Source organism: Lynx canadensis, chromosome D1 (genome assembly GCF_007474595.2).
Source record: "Lynx canadensis isolate LIC74 chromosome D1, mLynCan4.pri.v2, whole genome shotgun sequence".
In the NCBI taxonomy this organism is placed as follows: Eukaryota; Metazoa; Chordata; class Mammalia; order Carnivora; family Felidae; genus Lynx; species Lynx canadensis.
The window spans coordinates 112,345,392-112,364,733 of NC_044312.2; the positions used below are offsets into that span (position 1 = coordinate 112,345,392).

A 19,342-nucleotide genomic window follows, 5' to 3' on the forward strand; every position below is an offset into this window, starting at 1 on the left:
GAGTCACTCTTTAAGGAGGGCTTTTGCCATGCCCCGGTGGCGCCCCCCATGGTCCCGATCACCAAACGCTTCAGAGGTTTCCAGACGTCCTCGGGAGCCAGCATGGCTCCTGGAGGAGAAACCCTGCATTCGATAGCCTGCATGAGGAGGCAGAGGAAAAGAGGGAGGGAGAGAAATGGGGCGGGGGGTGGGGGGCAGGGAGAGAGAACCTCAAGCAGGCTTCCCAGCACGGAGCCTACGCGGGGCTTGATCCCACGACCCCTGGATCACGACCTGAGCCGAAACCAAGAGTGGGACCCTCAACCGACTAGCCGCCCAGGTGCCCCAGATGAGGGCCCCTCTTGCACTCTGCTGGCCCAGCCTTCTGCGGCCACGACCGGGCAGCCGCCCAGAGGTCCACAGGGCACGGACGTGACCTGCCCTTTGCTACGCGAGAGGCCAGCGGGCGTGCAAGGCCGCGCTGCTCCTGGGCAGAACGTGCGCCCCGAGCGGGGCCTTTCTCCCGAGTCAGGAGGTTTATGCTTTGAAGAAGTCCTGGGGTGACGTCCTAGGGACGCGGACTGGTTAGTGCCCTGGGGCAGCCCGAACAATGACCACAGATTGAGTCCTCAACGGTTTGGGGGACCAGATGTCCAAAATCCAGGTTCCGGCAGGGCTGTGCTCCCTCTGAAGGTTTCAAGCGCAGGGTCCTTCCTGCCTCTGTCAGCTTCGGGGCCCCTGGCATCCCTGGGCTGTGGCCGCGCCCCTCCAGCCTCCGCCTCCGCGGGGCCGCCTTCCGTGTGTCTCCTTTGCTTGTAAGGGCCTGCCCTCCCCGCGCCGTGACCACGTCTTGACTGAGCGCATCTGCAGGTCTTATACCCAAATAAGCTCCCCGTTCTGAGATTCTGGGGCTAGGACGTGGACGTCTCTTTGGGGGGACGCCACCCACCCCCTGCAACAGCTGAGGCTGCGCTGGAGCGGGCATCTCGGGGGTGGCGCGGTGCCCGCGGTGGGCGGGAGAGGCGTGGCTCGTGGTCGGGGGCAGATCGGGGCAGGTGGTCTGGAGGGCGGGGTCCGGCCTCGGGCAGGTTGTCCGGCTGCAGGCCCGGAGACGCACAGGAGCGCTGGGGGGGGGGGGGGGGGTCCCGTCGGGATGCTTGCTCCGACTCAGCAGGCCGGGGGCGGGCCTGAGCGGCGTCTCCAACCAGCTCCCAGGGTGCACGGTGGCTGAGGAGCCCGGAACGTACTTGGAGTTGTGAGGAGCTGGCAGGCCTTTTCCTCCATGAGCCAGCAGAAGGCATCCCCCGAGATGGGCCCCCCATGTCCACGCGAGCCCCCCGCCGTGCACTGTTCGGTCCCCCAGAGGCAGCCCGGACAGAGACCCCAGCGGTGGCTATGCTGGGCCGAGGGCGCACGGGGCACGGGAGACACACTGTCCCTCACACCCCCCCCCCACCCCGGGTACGGGGCAGTAAAGGTGGAGCCTGTGTCCGGGGGTCCCCCATCTTTCCCCTCCGCACTGCCCTCCCCCAGGCACCCGTAGGTCCGAGGAACCCCATTTGAAAAACCACGTCCCAGACGCCTGGAAGGAGAGACCCCGGGGCGGACGGGCCTCGGTGCCGCGATCCGGAGGGGTGGCCCCACACGTCCGTTTTTGGACACGAGGTCCAGGAGGGCTCCCGTGTCAGAGGCCCCAGGACGGCATGACAGGAAGTGGCGGGAAGGGAGGGCGGTGTCCGCCCCCTCCCCACCCACCGCAGCGGGGCCAGCGTCCGGGCTTCCCACCAAAGGGAGGACAACGTTTCCTTGCCACTGAAACCCGTCAGCGTTTTTCAAGTCTGGCCTCAAAGCCTGCCGGACATTATTTATGTCCGCGGGTCACTGCCGAGGAAGGCCACGCGCTCAAGTCCCGGCTGTGTGTGCTGGGGTGGCTGGGGCCCATCCTGCCCCGGGGTTGAACTTGACCCTGGTTTTGGTAGAGCTGTGGAGGCCACGGACGCAGGAACCCTGTCACGTCTTGTTTGCTTTCATGCTGCTGACGGGGGCTCACCTCTGCACCCAGGCCGGCCGGCCGGCGCTTCTCGGCATGCCTGCCCCGGAGCTGACGTGGCCCCCGAGGCAAGGGTTTCCCATCTTTGTTAGCGTGGATGTTTCTTTTCAGAAGCGAGTCGGGAGGAGTGGCTGCTGTTTCCAGAAGAGCTTCGGGGGTGCACGGTGCGGCGGGGAGGTCGGCCTCCGAGCTCCCAGTGAGGTTCAGACCCGCTCGGCCGGGGCAGCCGGGGGGCTTCTCCTCTCTGGGCCTCAGTTTTCCCGCCTGTGAAGTGGGGACGATGGCCCTTCCCTCCTCGCTGAGTGCTGGGGGGGAAGGCTGGAAAGCAAACAGCTCCTTGCCCGCAGCCCCCCGGGACCCCTCCCGCCCGACGGGAATCAGAAGGCATATCTGGGCAGGGCAGGGTCCTCTGGTGCGTGGGGACCCCTCGTGCACCACACTGACACGAGGTGACCATGGCTGGTGGTGGGAAGGGTTGCCGTGGTCCCGGGAGAGAGAGGTGGGGGGGGACAGAGGATCCCAAGCAGGCTCTGAGCTGTCAGCACAGAGCCCGACGCGGGGCTCGAACCCACGCGCCGTGAGATCGTGACCCGAACCGACGTCGGACGCTTCTCCGACTCCTCTGACCCTCCCCTTGCAGGCAGGGAGGATCTTCAAACACGTTTGCTGAGCGTTAGGGCTCCTTACGACACGTTTTTGTTTCTGGAAGTTCTGCTTGGTTCTTTCCCAAATTGGCTGTGTCACTTTTTCCGTGGTTTCCTGTCCTTTGCGGGACCTTTCTGACTTGACGTTTATTTCTTTGAACGAGGTAAACATGGCTGGTTTGTAATCCATGTAATCCTTTCTGCGTCCCCTGGCTGGGGGGGGGGGGGGGGGCTGTGCACGTTCTCCCCGGCCGCCTCTCATCCTGGGGCGCCTGGCCCTCTCGCCCGCCAGCCCCTGCCCTTTACATGCCCGGGGGTCCCCAAGGCCTGGGAGGAAGGGGCCCTCGTCCGGAGAGGCTTGGGGCTTGTCTGCATCACCCATCTGAGGGTGTTACAGCTGGAACCACCTTGAACCAAGGTCACAGGCCAGGACTTTTCAGGGCGATCTCCACCTCCTCCCTTCCCCCTTCTCCTGCTCTGCCCGGCACCACGACCGCCTTCCCTGCAATTGCCCGTGTGTGGAGGGGGAGGGCCCTTCCTGGGGGTCTCCAGGGGTGTCCAGCTCCCTAGGGGGTGGGCCTGGGGCACCCTGGGAATGGCCCAGCCTTGGTCAGCGTTCTGAGCCCATCAGCGCCCTGCTCTTACCCCTTGAGCTCCTTGAGGCTGTGACGTTCATTTTAATTTACTTTTTGCCTTTCACAGGACAAGGACCGCGAAAAGACTATTTTTGGTGATTTATTTATCACTTATTCCCTCAGCACACCAGGCCTGGGGGCAGAGCCCGTGGCAGGGACTGGGGGTACAGATGCCCCCCGCCCTGTCCTCGCTCCCGTTCTCGGACCTCCCCCCGGCTCACCTGAGCCTTGACGCTGGCGACAGCGGTTTGATGGTGTAGGAGGCGTGACTGCCCAGTGCACGACGTGACCGCTCCTCCTGCACACGGTCCAGCAGAGACTGTGACGCGGGGAATGCCCGTTAGCGGACCACACGCCTGGTGACGGAGGGCGACTCCGGGACGCCATGTGGGTGGGGGGCAGGTGTGAACCCATCAGGGTCGAGCTGCCCCGAGCCAGGGCACGGCGGTACCTGCCAGCGGGTCGGGGAGGAGGGCCGCCCAAGGCTGCGCCCAGCGGGTGCTCGGCAGGGGTGGCCTCGCCCTCCTCCCCACGGCCCACTCGGCGAGCGTCATCGAGCACCCTGCTCCAGGGACCCGGGCACCAGGCAACCCTCTCCATCCCTAGGATCAGGGGATCCGTGGTCAGCCGAACGGACATCTCTGGCCCAGAACCAGTGATCCTGGTCACATCCGTGCGGGACACTGGTGCCGACCAGAAGAGCAGACAGACACCCGTGCCGCGGAAAATGCGCCTGGCGGGACACGCGGCACCGGGCGTCGCGGGCCACGAAAACCTATTTGTGGCAGAGAACAGGACCCCTCCCCGAGGGCGGGCCCGGCGTTCCGAGGGCAGGGTCTGGGGGGGGCCTGTGCCAGGTGGGCGTCGCGAGGTCCTCGTCGGGAGCTGAGGCCCGGGTGGTGGTCGGGGGTCCAGCCTGAGCCCCTCCTGGGCTTCCCCTTCCGGACTGCCGGACTGAGCTCAGGCGTCCCTGCTGGGGACAGCAGAGCCAGCGCCCGTGGAGCCGGGGCAGGGTCAGCACACAGGGCGGGAGCCGCCGCGGAGACCTTCCTGGTGCCACCAGCACCCTGGGGACCCTCAGCTCCCTCAGTCAGGACCCCGCGGCAGCCAGAAAGGTGCCTGCGGGGCGTGAAGCGGCCTGGGGGTCAGAGGGGGGTGAGGAGACAGTGCTGCCCGGAGCGCTCTGGGGAGCCAAGGGCAACCAGAAACCGCCCATGCCTGGTCCTTGCCGCCGAGAACCTTCCAGCAATCCCCGAGCCCTCAGCTGCCGGAGGAGGCCCGCGACCAGATGGCGGCCGTGGGGATGTGGGGGGGAGCCCTTGCGGCGCTCAACCTCCGCGAGTCCCCTGTGGGATGTTATTTTGTTTGGTTTGTGACTTTCTGCTTCCTTCTGAAAGGAAAGTGCTGGAAAACAGTTCTGGCGAGGGTCACAGTTTTTTGCGAGTTTGGCTCAGAACAGAGACTTGAATGTACTTAGTTTGCGCCCGGAGAGCTCCTGGCCAGGTGAGCATGTCCTCCTCGGCTTGGGCGCCGGGGGCCCTGCCCCTGCCCAGGACAGCGCCAGGGGCCTGCGGGCGCTCCCGCCCCTCGCTGCTCTGGGCATCCGGCTGGGGAAACGGGGACCCGGCCCTCTCGCGCTTTCTTCCCGCTGGGGGCGGACCGCGGTCAGGCCGGGCACCACGTCCGAGAACATCCCACATGTGTTTTTTCCGATCTGGTCCCACGGCCCCTTTCCCAAATCCCGCCAGATGTTTCCTGGGAGAGACCTCGTTGCTCACGTAAACAGAGGAGCGTGCTTTCCCAGGCGGGCCGGCTACAGGCACCAGCTCCTTCGTCGTCATCCACACAAATCTCCGTGGGACTCTGGAGAGTGGATTTCGGGTCTTTGTGGGTGGGTGACCGGTGCCCAGAAATAGACCCGGGTCTGTGACACGGGAAGACAGCCTCCTGCTGCGTGTGGACTGTTGACGGTCACTCATCCCCGCCCCGGGTGCCCCGCGGGGTCAGCCCGCGTCCGTGAGTCACCGGGACCCAGGGCCCTGCGGCCTCTCAGATCTCGGTGCCCGCCGGGGCTTCCCCGGGCTTGCTGGCCAAGGGCGCCCGTGCACGTTAGCCGCATGGCCTCGGCTGCCCCGTGGCCAAGGGGAGGCGTTCCTGAGCAGAAGTAGCAGAGTGACCTCTCCTGCCCGCCGGGGGGCTGGGTGGGGACGCCAGGGGCACCAGGGGCTGCCCTGAGGATGCAGCAAGTCTTACGCTGCAGAGATTTGCAGATGGGGAAACGGGCTCAGAGAGGTTGAATCACTCGCCAGAGACACACAGGGCTGGGCAGGGTGCTGACTCGGGCCACCCAACCTCAGGACCTTATGCGGTGCCTGCCGGACCCGCCGGCCCTGGAGGAGGATGGGGGCTCCGCTCCCCAGAGCCCCCTGCGCTGGGTACGGCACGCCGGGGCCCCTGAAGCCCTCACCCGTCGGGCCTCTGTCCCGAGCACCCTGGTCCTGGCTGGTCCCTCTGAGGCAACTTCAGGCCCCAGCTCCTGGGCCCAGGCTTCTTGGAGGCTCCTCTGACCACGTAGACAGGCTCCCTGCACAAAGCCCTGCGGGGCTCAGAGCTGCAGCTCTACGACCCGCGTGGCGGGCTGAACGGTGGCCCCCAAAGCTGCGTCCACCTGGCACCTGCAAATGTGACTTTGCTTGGAAGAAAGGTCTTTGTGGATGGAGTTCAGGGTCTCTGGGCAAGACGACCCAGGATTTAGGGCAGGCCCTCCATCCAATGACAGGTGTCCTTAGAAGAGAAAGGAGGGGTTTGAAACGTAGAGACACGCGGGTGAGGCCACGTGGTGGCGGAGGCGGAGGCTGGAGGGACGCCTGGAGGCCCCAGCGGCTGGAAGAGCCAGGCAGGACCTTCCCGCTCGAGCCTCCAGGCGGACCGTGGCCGCGAGGGCAGCTCAGTTTAGACTTCCGGCCCCGGAACCATGAGAGAACGAATCCGCGTTGTTTTAAGCCGCGCAGTGCGTGTCGTGAGCCTGCACGGGGTCCCCAGCTCCAAGACGAGGACAGCGGTGAGGCCCGGCCCCACCCCCCAGGCTTGTGTTCAGGCTGAGTCCATGCACACCCGTGCGCCAAGTCCTTCCCCGGGCCGGGTGCAGGTGGGGTCCGCCTGTCACTCTCTGTGCCGACCTGGAAGCTTTGCCTCCCGCCGCCCAGCTGCCCGCGTTCTCCTGGGTTCCTGTGAATTTCGGCTTCGCGGGCTGGTGTGCGGGTGTATTTGGCCCACGGAGGATGTTCCTCTTAGCATCCCTCCCCACGTGACTTTGGCCCCATTGTTCCTCCCCCCGGACCTGCAACGAAGCCACACGCTGTGCCCACTCCCGGGCTGGGGACGCGACACGGAGCCTGGGCCCGAGTCTGGGTGCTGGGCTCACGCGGGCGACACCCTCCCTTCCGCAGCCTGGGCCCCTTTTGCCAAGACTCCCGGTCGGTCCCCTTACGCCTCAGGACCGTGGAAAGGAGAGCCGGGAGGGACCTCTGTCTGGGGCAGACCGGCCTTCGAGCCCGGGGTGGGGGGACCCCTCGAGGAGTCGGGTGGGCTGCGGGCCCCTCTGCCGTAGGCGCCTCTGGCTCACAGACGAGCCGTGTTCCTTTGCTTTTGGTCGCGGTGACGTCACCACCACGGGGCACGCTGGTTATCTCGGGGCGATCGGAACGTCCGTTATGTTGCATGCGCCTCGTATCACCTCCTTGGGGCTGTTGGAGTCACCAAGGGAATCGAGACCCAGAATTCAGGGGCTCGGAGATAGGTCAAGGGGTGTCGGAGGCTTCACGTGTCTCACCCGCGGGGGGGGGCGGTGGCCCAGGTGAGATCTCGGACACGGCCGCCGCGGAGGATCTCCGCGGTGTGGGCATCGCCGTGCTGCGCGGGGACCTCAGAGCCCGGCTTCCTTTAACGCCAGCTTGTAGCCTCTGACCCACCTCCCTTGGCAGCCAGCGGTCGATTCTCCGCTTCTGTGAAACCCGCCGTCGAAGATCCCGCGTGTCGGGGGTCCCCACGGGGTGTTTTCTTTCTCGGTCCGTCCACGCTGTGGCAGATGGCGGGATTTCTGCCACGTCGTGGCCGGTGATCCTCCTCTGTGCGCGCACACCGCGTCTTCTGCCCGCCCGTCCATCTTTGGACGCGGTGGTTCCCCTGTCTTGGCCGGCGTGAAGGATGCTCGTGAGGGTGGGATGCACGTATCTTTCCAAGGTCCAGGCTTTTTCCCTCTGGATATACAGCCGGGGCTGGGGGGCGGGGGCGTTGAGGCACCGTGTGCTGCTTTCATTCTGGGGGGAGGCAGGGCCGTGGCTCTACTCCCCGAGCCCCGTGTTCCCGCCGTGAAGGGCCGTGGTGTCCACGCTGATAAAGCCCCTGGCCGTGCAGCTCCCGGCCAGCCAGTCCCCGTAGCCCTGGGCCGTTCCTCGCTGTCCCTCAGACCCGCTGGCCCAGGGGGAAGCGACTCCCCCTCCAAGCTCTCAGCGGTTTTGGGGGTGCCAGGCTCCAACAGGCCCGCCCTCGAGCCCCTGTACCGGGCTGTCCGCTTGCGGCCGTGCCGCTTGGAGTCCCTGAAAACGCCCAGGTGTCCTGGAGTCCGGGACCCCGGTCCAGGCCCTTCTGGCTGCCGGGCGCCCTGCAGGGGTGGGGGGCCAGGAGGAGTGAGCGAGCACCCCAGCAGCCGCGGTCGTGCCCCCGGGGGAAGACGGTCCCCGAGCCCGGGCTCTGCGCGCTGACCGAGCACTTCTGTCCTCCCTAGACTAAAATTCACGGGGTTGGATTTGTAAAAATCCATGCGCCCTGGAACGTGCTGTGCAGAGAAGCCGAGTTTTTGAAACTGAAGATGCCGACGAAGAAGGTTGGTGCTGACGTTCCTGCCCCGAGGTCTGAGTGCCGCAGGGGCACGTGGAGGGGGAAATGCCGCCGGGGGGGAGGGGGTCGGGATGGGGGGGGTTTCTCGGCTGTGGTGAGAAGCCGAGCGAGGGCCGTGGGCTCCCGTGTCCTGACTGTGGGGGGTGTGGGGCGGCCCCGGGGGGGCCTTTAGAGACCCCGGACCAAACCCCAGCAAGAGATTGGCGCGAGCAGAGGGGTCAGAGGAACCTGCTATAAACACAAACACAGGCTTCTCAGTCTTGCTTTTCCTGCTTGCGGTGTTTCGGCTAATTCATCAGACTCCTTTTAATTACGTTTCCTAGCTTGCTGGGATTTTTCTTTGTCATCTCTAAAAACTTCCGGCCGGGAATCGGCCTGACAGCGTGTTCCTGAAGCTTAGCGAGGCGTCCCTGTTTACCTTCGCATGCAGAGAGGGAGGCAGGAAGCGAAGCTGTCCTCGGGCGTAAATCAGCCCCCGGCTTCTCGGGTCCACTGAGACCGTCTGGATTACCTCTTTTGAAATGAAGGAAAGTCCACAGGCAGGTTTTCTGGAGGGTGTGTGCTTTCGGGGCTCTCCTCGGACTCCGCCGGGCCCGCTGGGTTTGTCTGGAAAGCAGGCGCGGAGGGAGCCTTCTGGCCCATCCCGGAGCTCTGTTCCCAGGACCTGCCATCTCGGTGGGGAGGGACAGTTCTGTGACCTTCTGAGAACAGACTGCGAGGGTCACGGCTCAGCAGATGACGCAGACTCCCCCCTTCCCGGTCTGCTCTGCAGCTGTATCACATTAACGAGACCCGTGGCCTCCTGAAAAAGATCAACTCCGTGCTCCAGAAAATCACGGACCCCATCCAGCCCAAGGTGGCAGGGCACAGAGCCCAGACCACAAAGAGACTGTCCTACCCCTTCTCCCGGGAGAAGCAGCACCTGTAAGTGGGGAAACGCCCCTCCCTCCGCCCGCTCGTCCCTTCCCAGAGGGCCCTGCCGGGTGGCCCCCGCAGCATGGTGGGTGACCTGAGAGGTGCAGGTTGTAGGACAGTCCCCTGGGGCCGAAGGAAGCTCCCCATCACCCAAGGATGTGGGAGTTTCGGCCCCAGAAGCACGTCCTCATAAGAGCCTATGGTTCTCGAGCACAGAAGAGGTTCAAGAGTGCTTTCCGAGGTCACCGTCCATGGAGGAGTTGTGAGGCGAAGAGTCTTGTCCTTCTGCCGGGGGACACTTAGGACCAATCGGGTGGGCTCGGGTGAGAGCATGCTTGCACCTTGGCCCGAAGCCCCAAAGCGGTGATCTGGGCACCTCCCCCCTCCCGCCCCGCTCCGTCCCTCTCGGGACGTGTTCCAGTGGAGGGTCCGGTTGACCGTGCCTCCCGAAGGCTGCCGAGCTCCATCCGGGAGGCAGGAGCTGAAAAGCAGCCCCAGCTGGAGTCCTGACGCCCCAGGGACTCGCGGCCAGCAGGCTTGCCTGGCACCTGTTCCGGAACCTTCCCCCCTACTCGGCTCCCGAGGGGCAGTGGGGCATAGCCCCCTGGGTCGCTGGTGGCTGCGGCTTCCGTGGGGCCTCGCAGGACACAGCTGGAGTGTGAGCAGTGGTGGGAACAGAGAGGGCTCGGGCTCTGGGCCCAGTGGGACGTGGATTTCAAGCTCGGGGCGGGGGCGGGGGCGTCACCAAGATGCCACTGGTCTCCCGGGGCGTGGAGAACTGTTTCTCGGTTCAGAACTGGGGCTCCTGCTCGGGCAGATGTATTAGTCACAGGGCAAGGACCACGTGCTGCACTCCGCTCTATTTCTCGATCCTGCCAGGGATAGGAAGTTTTTAAAAGGTGGCCCCCAGCCCAGCTCCCTCCAGGAGGGGGGCTCCAGGACGGGGGCGCCCCGGGTGTTAGAGGGAGACGCCCTCCTCCTAGGACCCCACCCCCACCCCACGCCCCAGCCTCCCTCGGCTCTGCCCTGGCTGACACCCTTGGCCAAGCCCAGCTTGCTTGCGGGCTCCATGGGGACAAAGCCACCCTCCCCGGCTGTACCCTGAGTGCCTGGGGGAGCGGGTAACACATCCCAGAGACATCGCTCTGCCCTCAGGAAACTTCAGGAAAGCTCTGTGGGGGCCAAGACCTCAGGGCTAAAACCATTTGTCAAGAACAGGGAGACTGCCATAGATATTAGACTTGTCTGACGGTGGGTTGGCATCATCGGTTGAAGCAGAGACTGGGGGTGTCGTCAGAAGGAAGCAAATCCTTAGGAGGGAGGCGTGGGTGTGCGGGCCTCCCGGAGGGGGGCAGAGGGACGAAACGGACCGTTCCAGACGCCCAGGGCTGGCTCACCCCTGGCGTTCGAAGGGGGCTTGCCCAATTTCACGGTCACGGCTCCTGGGGACGGCGTGGCCTCCCGGGGCCTTGGAAACCGGGAGAGCCGCGACCCCAGCGAACTGTGTGTCTGTTTCTGCCCAATGTTTCAACAGATTTGACCTGTCTGACAAGGATTCCTTTTTCGACAGCAAAACCCGGAGCACGATAGTAAGTATTGCCGTGGGAACCACTGGCTCACCAGCAAGGGGGCCCCGGGGACACACGGGTGATGATTCCATTTCGGCAGAACGCCTCGGGTGGAGGGCCGCTCTAATTGCCTGCGACAGCAATAATTAGAATAATGAGACGGAGAGGCTTCAGGGGCCCAGGGGGAGCCCCCGCCCCTCCTCGGGAGGAGGAGAGCCTCTAGACCCCTCGGCGTCTCTCCCCCGCCTCCCTGCCCTTGCCCTTAGTGGAGATCGTGGGGCCCCAGGCCCGGAGGGTTCCAGGCAGGCAGTCCCAGCAGGAGCGATGGCAGGGGGGGCAAAGCTGTGTGGGCCCGGGTAGATTGCGGGGGCTGTGCCAGAGGAACGCACTGGAGTTGGAGCTCTGACCAGGCCACCCTGCCCTCTTCAAGGTATCGGTTTAATGTTTATGCATCAGCCACCGGCTTGTCTGCCAGCCAGGCTGGGCCACGCACGGCTCGGGACCCGACTTTCCTCTACACCAGAAACGAACCTCGCAGCCAGGCCACCGCCGCTGCCTCCCCTGCCCAGAAAGCCCAGCCTGGAGGGGAGACGTGCAGGGCTGGGGGGCGGGGGGAGCAGCCATTGGCCTTGAACAGATAACTGCCCCTCGCGGCCGCGTCCCCCGGCCGGCAGGTGGCCGGGCGCGGGACAGCGGTGCCGGTCACGTTGGCGAGGGCGGCTCGGGAAGGCAGATCTGGGTGCCATCCGCCCTCGGTCCCCTCCGAGCCTCGTGACCTCAGGAGACACCGAGCCTGCGTCAGAACGAGGATGATTCTGGCTTCCTGCTCGAAGGGCGGTGGTTCACCTCCACGCGGGGTGACCTGGGCACAGCGTGATTTTCACTCAGCGTGTTACTGATTGATCCTGGCAATGAAGTCTCATTACAGTAAACGAGAAGGAACTCGTTTATGCAAGGACATGGGCCCTCTGGCGTAGCTGGGGGCCGCCAAGTAGCCATCAGGGGTGCGTCTCCCTCCGACTTCGAGCACGGGAGAGGAGGAGGACCAGCCACGGTTCTTTGCCACCGTGAAATGGGCGAGAGTCGGGACGGCCAGCTAGGGAGACTGAGTCACGTGTCGGCTTCAGTATGTGCGCGTGCCCCCGCTTTTTGCATGATCTGGGGTTGCCAGGATGCCCCCAGAAGTACAGGGCAGGGTGCAAATTCGTGAATTCACACTGCTGAGGAAGGGGGAACATAGGTGAACGGAGAGCTCTAGACCCCGTCTCATTAGGGGTCTCTGTAATAGAGCTCCGCCCCTGACCCCCCGGTCCATTTTACCTCCGGGCTGGGCGTGGCCTCTCCCAGAGACCTCGAAGGCCAGTTTGTAAACCGCCAACCCCCAGAGAAACTGGCCGTCCAGAACTTTGCCCTTGGTTAGTCCGGCCCCATGGTCTTGGAGACCTGACGGTCTCCGGCGTTGGGGGAAGGTCATTCTAGGCAAAGGTACGGCGGTCAACAGCCCCTCCCGCCTCCCCCCCACCCCCCGTGCTCCTGGCATCAGGGTCGCCCAGTGTGCACGTGGGTAGGAGTCAGGATCAGCAGGAAGGGCCGGACATGTCGGTCTTGGGACTCGGGCTTTCAGCCTCTGGCACTAGGGAGCCACAGAAGGCTGCGGAGCAAGGTTTGGGTTGTGATCAGGTCTGTCCTGAGAAAGATGACAGCCAGTGGCGGCGGATGTGGTTATGAGGGGGGCCGTGACCCCAGATGGCTGGGGAGGAGGTACTTAGGGGAGGATCGGCGAGGTCAGGACGGGGCCGCCGGTTAGATTCGGGAGGTGACAGGGAGGGGGCCGCCTGACCGAGTGGTTTGTTCACGTATCCATGGGCGGTTGTGGGAGCACCTGGTGTGTGCCCAGCACCGGCGGGAGGAGAGAGGCGACAGGCACCTCTTTGGCAGGTGGTAGGGAGCACCCCGGGACAAGAGCAGAGTGAGGAGGCAGAGCAGAGGAGTGGCAGTTGCCCCGTAGCCTCAGGTCTCCGGCCACAAGTGCTCTGGCAGAAGGAACAGTGACAGCGAAGGGCCTGGGCCTCGGGAGAGGGTTTGCTGAGGCCAGGTTGCTGGGCCGGGGCTGGGACAGGTGGGGACGCAGGACGGGGTGAACGGAGCAGGGCCTGGGGCGGCCGGCAGCCGTGGGAGGGCCCTGTGCGCCCCCGCTCTCACTTCTGTGGCCTCGGGCCGGTCCTTTCAGCCCATTTTGCAGGTGGGGAAACTAAGGCACAGGGTGGTGAGGTAGCTTGCCCTTCACATCTACACGTGAAGCCAGGCCCAGACCCGGGCAGGCTCCCAAGCCTGGGCTCTCGAGGCCACCGGGTGAAGCCTTTCGTTAGTGAAGACGGCCCAGAGCTGGGCTGGTGCGGGACCTTCCAGACGGCCTCCGCCAGGCACCCCACGCCCTGCTGCCTCTTGACGCACGGTGGCATGGAACCCCGAGACCTGCCCCCACCTCGGGCTTCTAGAGATCCCTACACCCGGGAGGGGCGCTGTTGCTTGGGTCCCTGTGGCTCTGAATGCCAACTCCCTTCCCAGCCCAAAGGGAGGACGGCCCGTCCCCCAGGGCGCCGGGGACAACCCTCAACCCTGAACAGCACCACACAGCCGGTGCCTCCACGGAGGGAAGCGCGACACGGGACCCCTCGGTCACACGCATCCCTGAGAACGCCACGCCCTTGGCCCTGTTCTTGTGCACCCTCACGAAGGCTACCGTCTGTCCTCGGAGAGCGGTGGGGGGGGAGGGGGTCGTTGCCCGTAACGCTCGGCCACGTCCCTCTTGAGCCACCGCCTGGCAGGTTCTGCGTGCCGTTGCCGCCTGGATAACCGTCTGCCCCTCCCTCTTGTCTCCGCAACAGGTCTATGAAATCCTGAAAAGAACGACATGTACCAAGGCCAAGTACAGCATGGGTGAGGACATTGCTGGGGCCAGAGCCCAGCGCTCCCCTCCCCGGGCTAATCTTGCCTCCATCGTCTCCGTGGGGGGCAGGCTGCCGGTTTGGGGGTTTTGAGCGTGTTTTGGTTTCAGCTGGTCTAACCGTTTCCGACGGGAGGGCCGCTCTGGGACCGCGGGGCCGTTTTACGGCCCGGTGCTCAGGATGCCTTCTCTCTGCTCGAGGCTTCCGTGGTGCCGTTCGGAGCCTCCCGCTGGCCTCCGGACGCGACAGGGGTGACCGAGGCCCTGTCCCCTGCCGTTGACCTTCACGGTCCAGCGGGAAGTAGGGTTCCGGCCGGGGGCGGAAGGCACCCCACCAGGGACCCGCATGGCCCCACACCAAGCCTCGCCGGAAGGCGCGTGCTTGACACACGCCCCAGGTTCCGAACCTGCCGCGGAACCAGCCCGGCTGGGCGCCTCGGGTGCCGGTTTATAGGACACCTCAAGCCACAGATGCAGACGTTTCCCGACCGAGGTGTGCAGAGTTGAACCCCCGCCCCACCCCAGCGCAGGCCCCTTGCTCGCAGCGGCAGGCTGAGGTCCCCAGAATGAGAGACTTCGGAGCCAAGGAACGTCCCTGCCTAGCGCTCCCCCTTCTCCTTAAGCTCTCCTTCGCCCCGCTGAGAGCTGTGTGCACAACGCCCTCCAGGGGTACAGGGCGGTGCTGGCTGGCACAGAGACTGTGCCAGGACAGGGAACCCTCGCACGCGTGGTTTCCCGCAGAGGGGAGAGTACCGCCGGAAGCAAGCGGAGAGCAGGAGTGTGGGGGCTTGCTGGGGGACGGCCCAGGATGCAGGGAGGGGAGGCTGGGCCCTCCGGAGTCAGAGGGAGGGGAGGCTGGACCCTCCAGAGTCAGAGGGAGGGGAGGCTGGACCCTCTGGGCTGACGTGTCCTGCTGGGATGCCCGATGGCCAGTCACAGGGACTCCTTCTGGGCCTGGAGTCTCTAAGCCCGTGTCCTAAGTCCGTGGGAGCGGGGGCCCCTTCGCGGGTCAAGGAGGAGCCCAGGAGACCTGTCCCCGGAGGCCCAGCCCACCTCAGGGGGAACAGGAGCTTCCAGGGTGGCCCGGGTCACCAAAAATGGGAGAAAGTGTGGCTGCCGTCCCTGCATTGTGTCCCAGACCTCAGTCTGCCTGTCGGGTCCCTGTCGGGTCCCTTCCAGCACAAACCTGCGTGGTTGCTACGAAGGTCTGTAAGCGGTCCCGGGTCTGGGGGCTTCTCAGCTGGAGTTGATCTCTGTTCTGGGTCTTCCCCGGGGTGGACGTCTCTGAGTGTTCCTGTCGGTTCTCTGGCAAACCCGGTGGCAAAGCAGATAGGTGAGGGGTCCCTGCTGCACCCCGTTTCACCTCGGTCCCTTGTCTGAAAGCCCTGCCGACCTCCGAGGTCACACATTCACCTTGCAGCGAGTACTGATGGGTTCTGTTGCCCTCGGGGGATTTACATTCTGGGGGACGAAATAGATAATAAATAATCAGAAAAGCCAGAACATCGTCTTGCTGCGGTCGGAAGGGATGCCAGGAGGATTTAGGACCAATGACCAGAAAGGCCTTTCTGATGAGGGGACATCTGAGCAGAGATCTGAAGAAAATGAGGGGTCCAGACAGAGGGAGCAGTCTGTGCAAAGGCCCTGTGGCAACGCCACGTTGAGAGTGTTCTAGGAACAGTAAAGAGCCAACGAACCTGAATCAGACCCACGTCCGCTTTTATTACAGCTGAATTCTCACGCAGGTGGGCGTTAGCCGTATGCTTCCGCCTCTCGCTGGCTTGGGTTTCCAAGCATCCCTCAGGTACCCCGAGCATTCCAGATCACTGACCGGAGAGGCGGTCTCTTTTTAAGTGGATTTCAGGAAGACACTTTCCCACCGTTTTCCCGTGGAGTGGTACAGGATGGGCCGGCCAGGCCACTGCAAACCCTGACCCACTGACCCCCTACAAAGCCCCTTTGGCCAGGCAGAGGGTTCTGTGACCAGGAAAGGGCTCCTGGAGACTCGTGTGCCGCGCCGGCCCCCGAGGATGTGCGCGAGATCAGAGTTCCGGCTCCCCGTGCGTGCGTGGCCGGCTCTGCCTTTCCGTCTCCAGGGGCGGGGCGCCGAATGCACACCTCCGGGCCCCGGGAGGTGCAGGTATGGCGACTCTCGTAACACGCCCAGCGCAGGGCCTGGGGCAGCCGTCGAGGCCCGGCCACCGCCCCACCGAGCGCTTTCTCCCCCAAATGCAGCTTTGGTCCTTTCAGGCGTTTTCATGTAACTAATAGCCCGATGTACAAACAGGGCAAGGAGAGGGAAGAAAGAAGGACTCTGCCCTTCTAAGTAAGAGGCGAAAATGTAGTAAATACGGTAAGTGCCTCCGCCCCCACGCGGGGCTCACAGGCCTCCCCTCCGGCTTCTCCCAATCAACCTAAAATCTAATTGCAAATTGTATGTGTGTTTTCTGACACCATCAATTTTCCCGTCCGTATTTTTCTCGTGATTCAGCTTTTCTAACCACTTACAATCCACCTTTCTTGTCTGTAGGCTGGCCCTCCAGCAGCTGTGGGTAGTTGGTGGATTGGCAGGTTCGGGGAACCTCCTTCCTCCCAGATGGAACTTTCTCTCGGGGTGTCCTCTCTGTCTTCCTAACTCTGCCGATAGAGCATGTTTTTTTTTACCGTCTCCTGGTCGAACCCGGGGAGGAAACGCCAGAAAGGCGGCCTGGCTCTGGGCCGCCAGGTGCAGTGGGCTTTGAGAAAATTCTCGGCGACTGGGTCAGTCCTGGGACTGTTCTGTTTGCAAAGAGAGAAGCAGGAGACAGACCTGGTCCCTAATCCTCGCTCTGCCTTTGTCTTTAAGGTATCACCAGCCTGCTGGCCAATGGCGTTTACTCGGCCGCCTACCCCCTGCACGATGTAAGTAACCTTGACGGAGTTTGCCCCTGCGTCATTGGCCGCCCCGAATCCCCGCGGGCCACACCCCCGGGGAGCTCTAATTATCCTGCGGTCTTGGCTTCCTGCTTTGGCTCTCCTGTAAATGTCAGCCGCACGCAGCCCTTCCCTGCTCCCCCGGTGGGGGCCCTGCTGTTATACCCCCGAGCATCTCTCCTTGCAGAACGGGCCCACCGAGGCAGGGGCGTTTGTGGCCGACACCCTGTCCCAGTGGCCGGCTGGTCCTTGAGATGCTGCCCCTGCCTGGGTCTCCCCGGCCACCCCGCCCCCGCTCTGGCGGAACGACCCGGGCTCCGTGTGTGTCTGTTTCTGCAGAGCAAGTGGCCAGCTTCCTGAGCTGGATCTCCAAATCCCTCCGGTATCCCCCGACAAATATAGCCCGTGGCCACGGCCGTGCATTGGCTCGGCTGGAGAGGGATGAGTCTCTTCTTGTTGTCTCTATGGAGACCGGGGCTAGGGTTCAGCAGGGTACTGGGAATGCACCGTGGGGTCCCAGCAGTGTGGGAACCCCGGACAGAGGGCCTCTGGAACTTTCCAAACGTGCGTGGCTACGAGGACTGGGGGCCACGAGGCGGGAGCCGGACAGGGAGGCGGGGCCCCCAGGGTCTCGTCCTGGCCGCTCTCTTCCGCAGCCCTGAGCGGAGGCGGCCCCTGTCCTCTCGCTGAGCCTCAGTGTCCCCATCTGCAAGTGGGAGTGGTTCCCAGCAGTGTCAGAGGGAACACAGAAGCGGAAGGGCTTCCCGTGAAACGCTGGATCGGAGAAACCCAATCTCCGCGACAGCAAAGGGCCGCCCCTCCCGCCCCCCCCCCCCCCGCCCTGCCTGACCGCTGCCTCCAAGAGACACACAGCTGCCAGCCTCGCGTCACTCCCTGTGGGGAGGTGGGGTCACCTGAGCCGCTTTGTGCCTTCGGGGATGCCGTCCCTTCTGTCTGCAAGCTCTTCCTCGGCAGCCGCCCTCCCCGGGACAGACCATCCACCCAAAGCCTTCCTTTTCCCCCTCCTCCTGCCCCTGCCCCTGCCCCGTTGATGTCTCCCTGCTTCCCCCCATCCCCCTGGCTTCCAATGCTCCCCGTCCCACAGAGACACCGCCGTCTGCCTGCTGGTCCTCGCCCACGGGTCTCAGGACAGGCGCAGCACTCGGCACGTAGGTGCTCACCGAGCGCCGTGTTGATTTGGGTCGCGTGGGTCGGTTGCCTTGGCCGGCGACCTGTTGCGTGTTTCAAGGGCAGGGCTCAGACCTCCCGGGTCCTGGCCGGTGGTCCTGGCTGAAGGGGCCTCGATCACCGTCCTCGTCAGTGGGTGCTCACCCCGCTGGCTCCCGGAACACGGCCCCGCCCCGCAGCCCTGCGCCAGTTCACAAACTGCTGGGCCCTTGATCTCACCCCTGCTGAGATGCCAGGGCCTGTTCTGGGCCATCCAGACCTGTTTGGAGTCAGCCCTCTAAGGCTTGAAAGGGAAAGGGGAGACATCAACATTTCTGAGCGCCCGTTGTACGCAGAGAGCTGTGTTTAGTGGGAGCTCTGTCTCCTTTAATCTGGTGCAGACGTGGAGACTCGGGCTTAACGACGTGGTCCGGATCGCAACAGCTTCTGCGGGGGGAGCTGGGCCCGACGTTGAACCTCACACGGCAGTGGAGAGGCCCTCCGTGGGGGGCCCGCTCCCGCTTTACAGGCGGGAAAACTGAGGCTGCAGTTGCCCAAGCAGCTTGCCCAGGGGCACACAGCCTCCAGCTCTACCTCTGGGGTTGTTTCCAGCAGGAGTAAGGACTCTGGGAGTCTTGAGGGACTATGGAATTTTACAGCCGTGAATTTTCCCCACAATTGGAGGGCACCCACCCCCGTAGGCACCACAGCTGATGTTGGAACGTTTGGGGACATAAATCACTCTGAACTGGTCCAAACGTACCCCGCATGCTCAAGCAGGGGGCGGGACCGTGAAGCCACACACCCAGGCTCAGGTGCCCGGCTCTTGGCCGCATGCTGGGTGGTCCTTGCTCCAACTCCGCCGTCGTCCTGCGTCACGGCTTGCTGCCCTCAGTGCGTCGCCCGCGGCATTGCCACCCCCTTGCAGGGCCTCGTTTACTGTGCTCATTCGTTCATCCGGTCATTCATTCCACAAGAATACCCATCAGGCGAGGCGCCGGCTGCCATGGCAACCAGAGAGCCACTGTGAGGATGGTGTGCGGAGTAGGGGTCTGCCCTGAGCGAGACCCTAAGGAGGGCTCCTGGAATTCGTGCGTCAAATACAGGGACAGGACTAACATTTCAGGTGGCGGCTTGGCGGCCTCCCTCCTGGTTGGCACCTGTCACCCTCGAGGTCCCGAATAGATGAGATGCTGCTGGAGTGTGTGGCTGTCTGGGCCATGGAGAGAAACACCCAGAAAGCCTCCGGAGTTGGGCTGGGGCGGGGGAGGGTGCCCTGAAGACTCAGGGGGAAACATTAATGACACTGGTCTCAGGGCACCTCTGTTCAGAGAGCGTGAGGCCAAGTGCTCCCTGCCTGGAGGGGCGGGAGGGTCATAGAAGGATCTGGTGAGTGCAGCAGGTACCCGGCAGACCTCCGGGAGGCCTCAGAGCTTCCTCCCGGCCATCTTCAAGTCCGCTCGGCCAGGCCAGCCCCGCGGGGGGCCACGCTCCCTCTGCTGCTTCCCCTGAGTCCCTGGTTCCAGCTGTTGATATGCTGGGCAGGCTTCTGACTTTCAGGTCCCCCCTCCCTTGCGTTGGATTTAAAGACTCGGAACCGGGTCCCAGCTTAGCAGTCTGTCCCG

At 64.2% G+C, this 19,342-nt stretch overlaps 1 protein-coding gene across 1 annotated transcript in view; it reads left to right on the plus strand.

Moving 5' to 3' along the window:
• Window positions 1–19,342, plus strand: part of ANO1 (anoctamin 1) — an 80,658-nt gene that overhangs the window by 10,638 nt on the left and 50,678 nt on the right. The window contains 5 exon segments of the mRNA XM_032594949.1: window positions 8,095–8,193; window positions 8,980–9,131; window positions 10,657–10,711; window positions 13,579–13,630; window positions 16,483–16,538. Coding sequence (XP_032450840.1) covers window positions 8,095–8,193; window positions 8,980–9,131; window positions 10,657–10,711; window positions 13,579–13,630; window positions 16,483–16,538 — 414 coding nt within the window.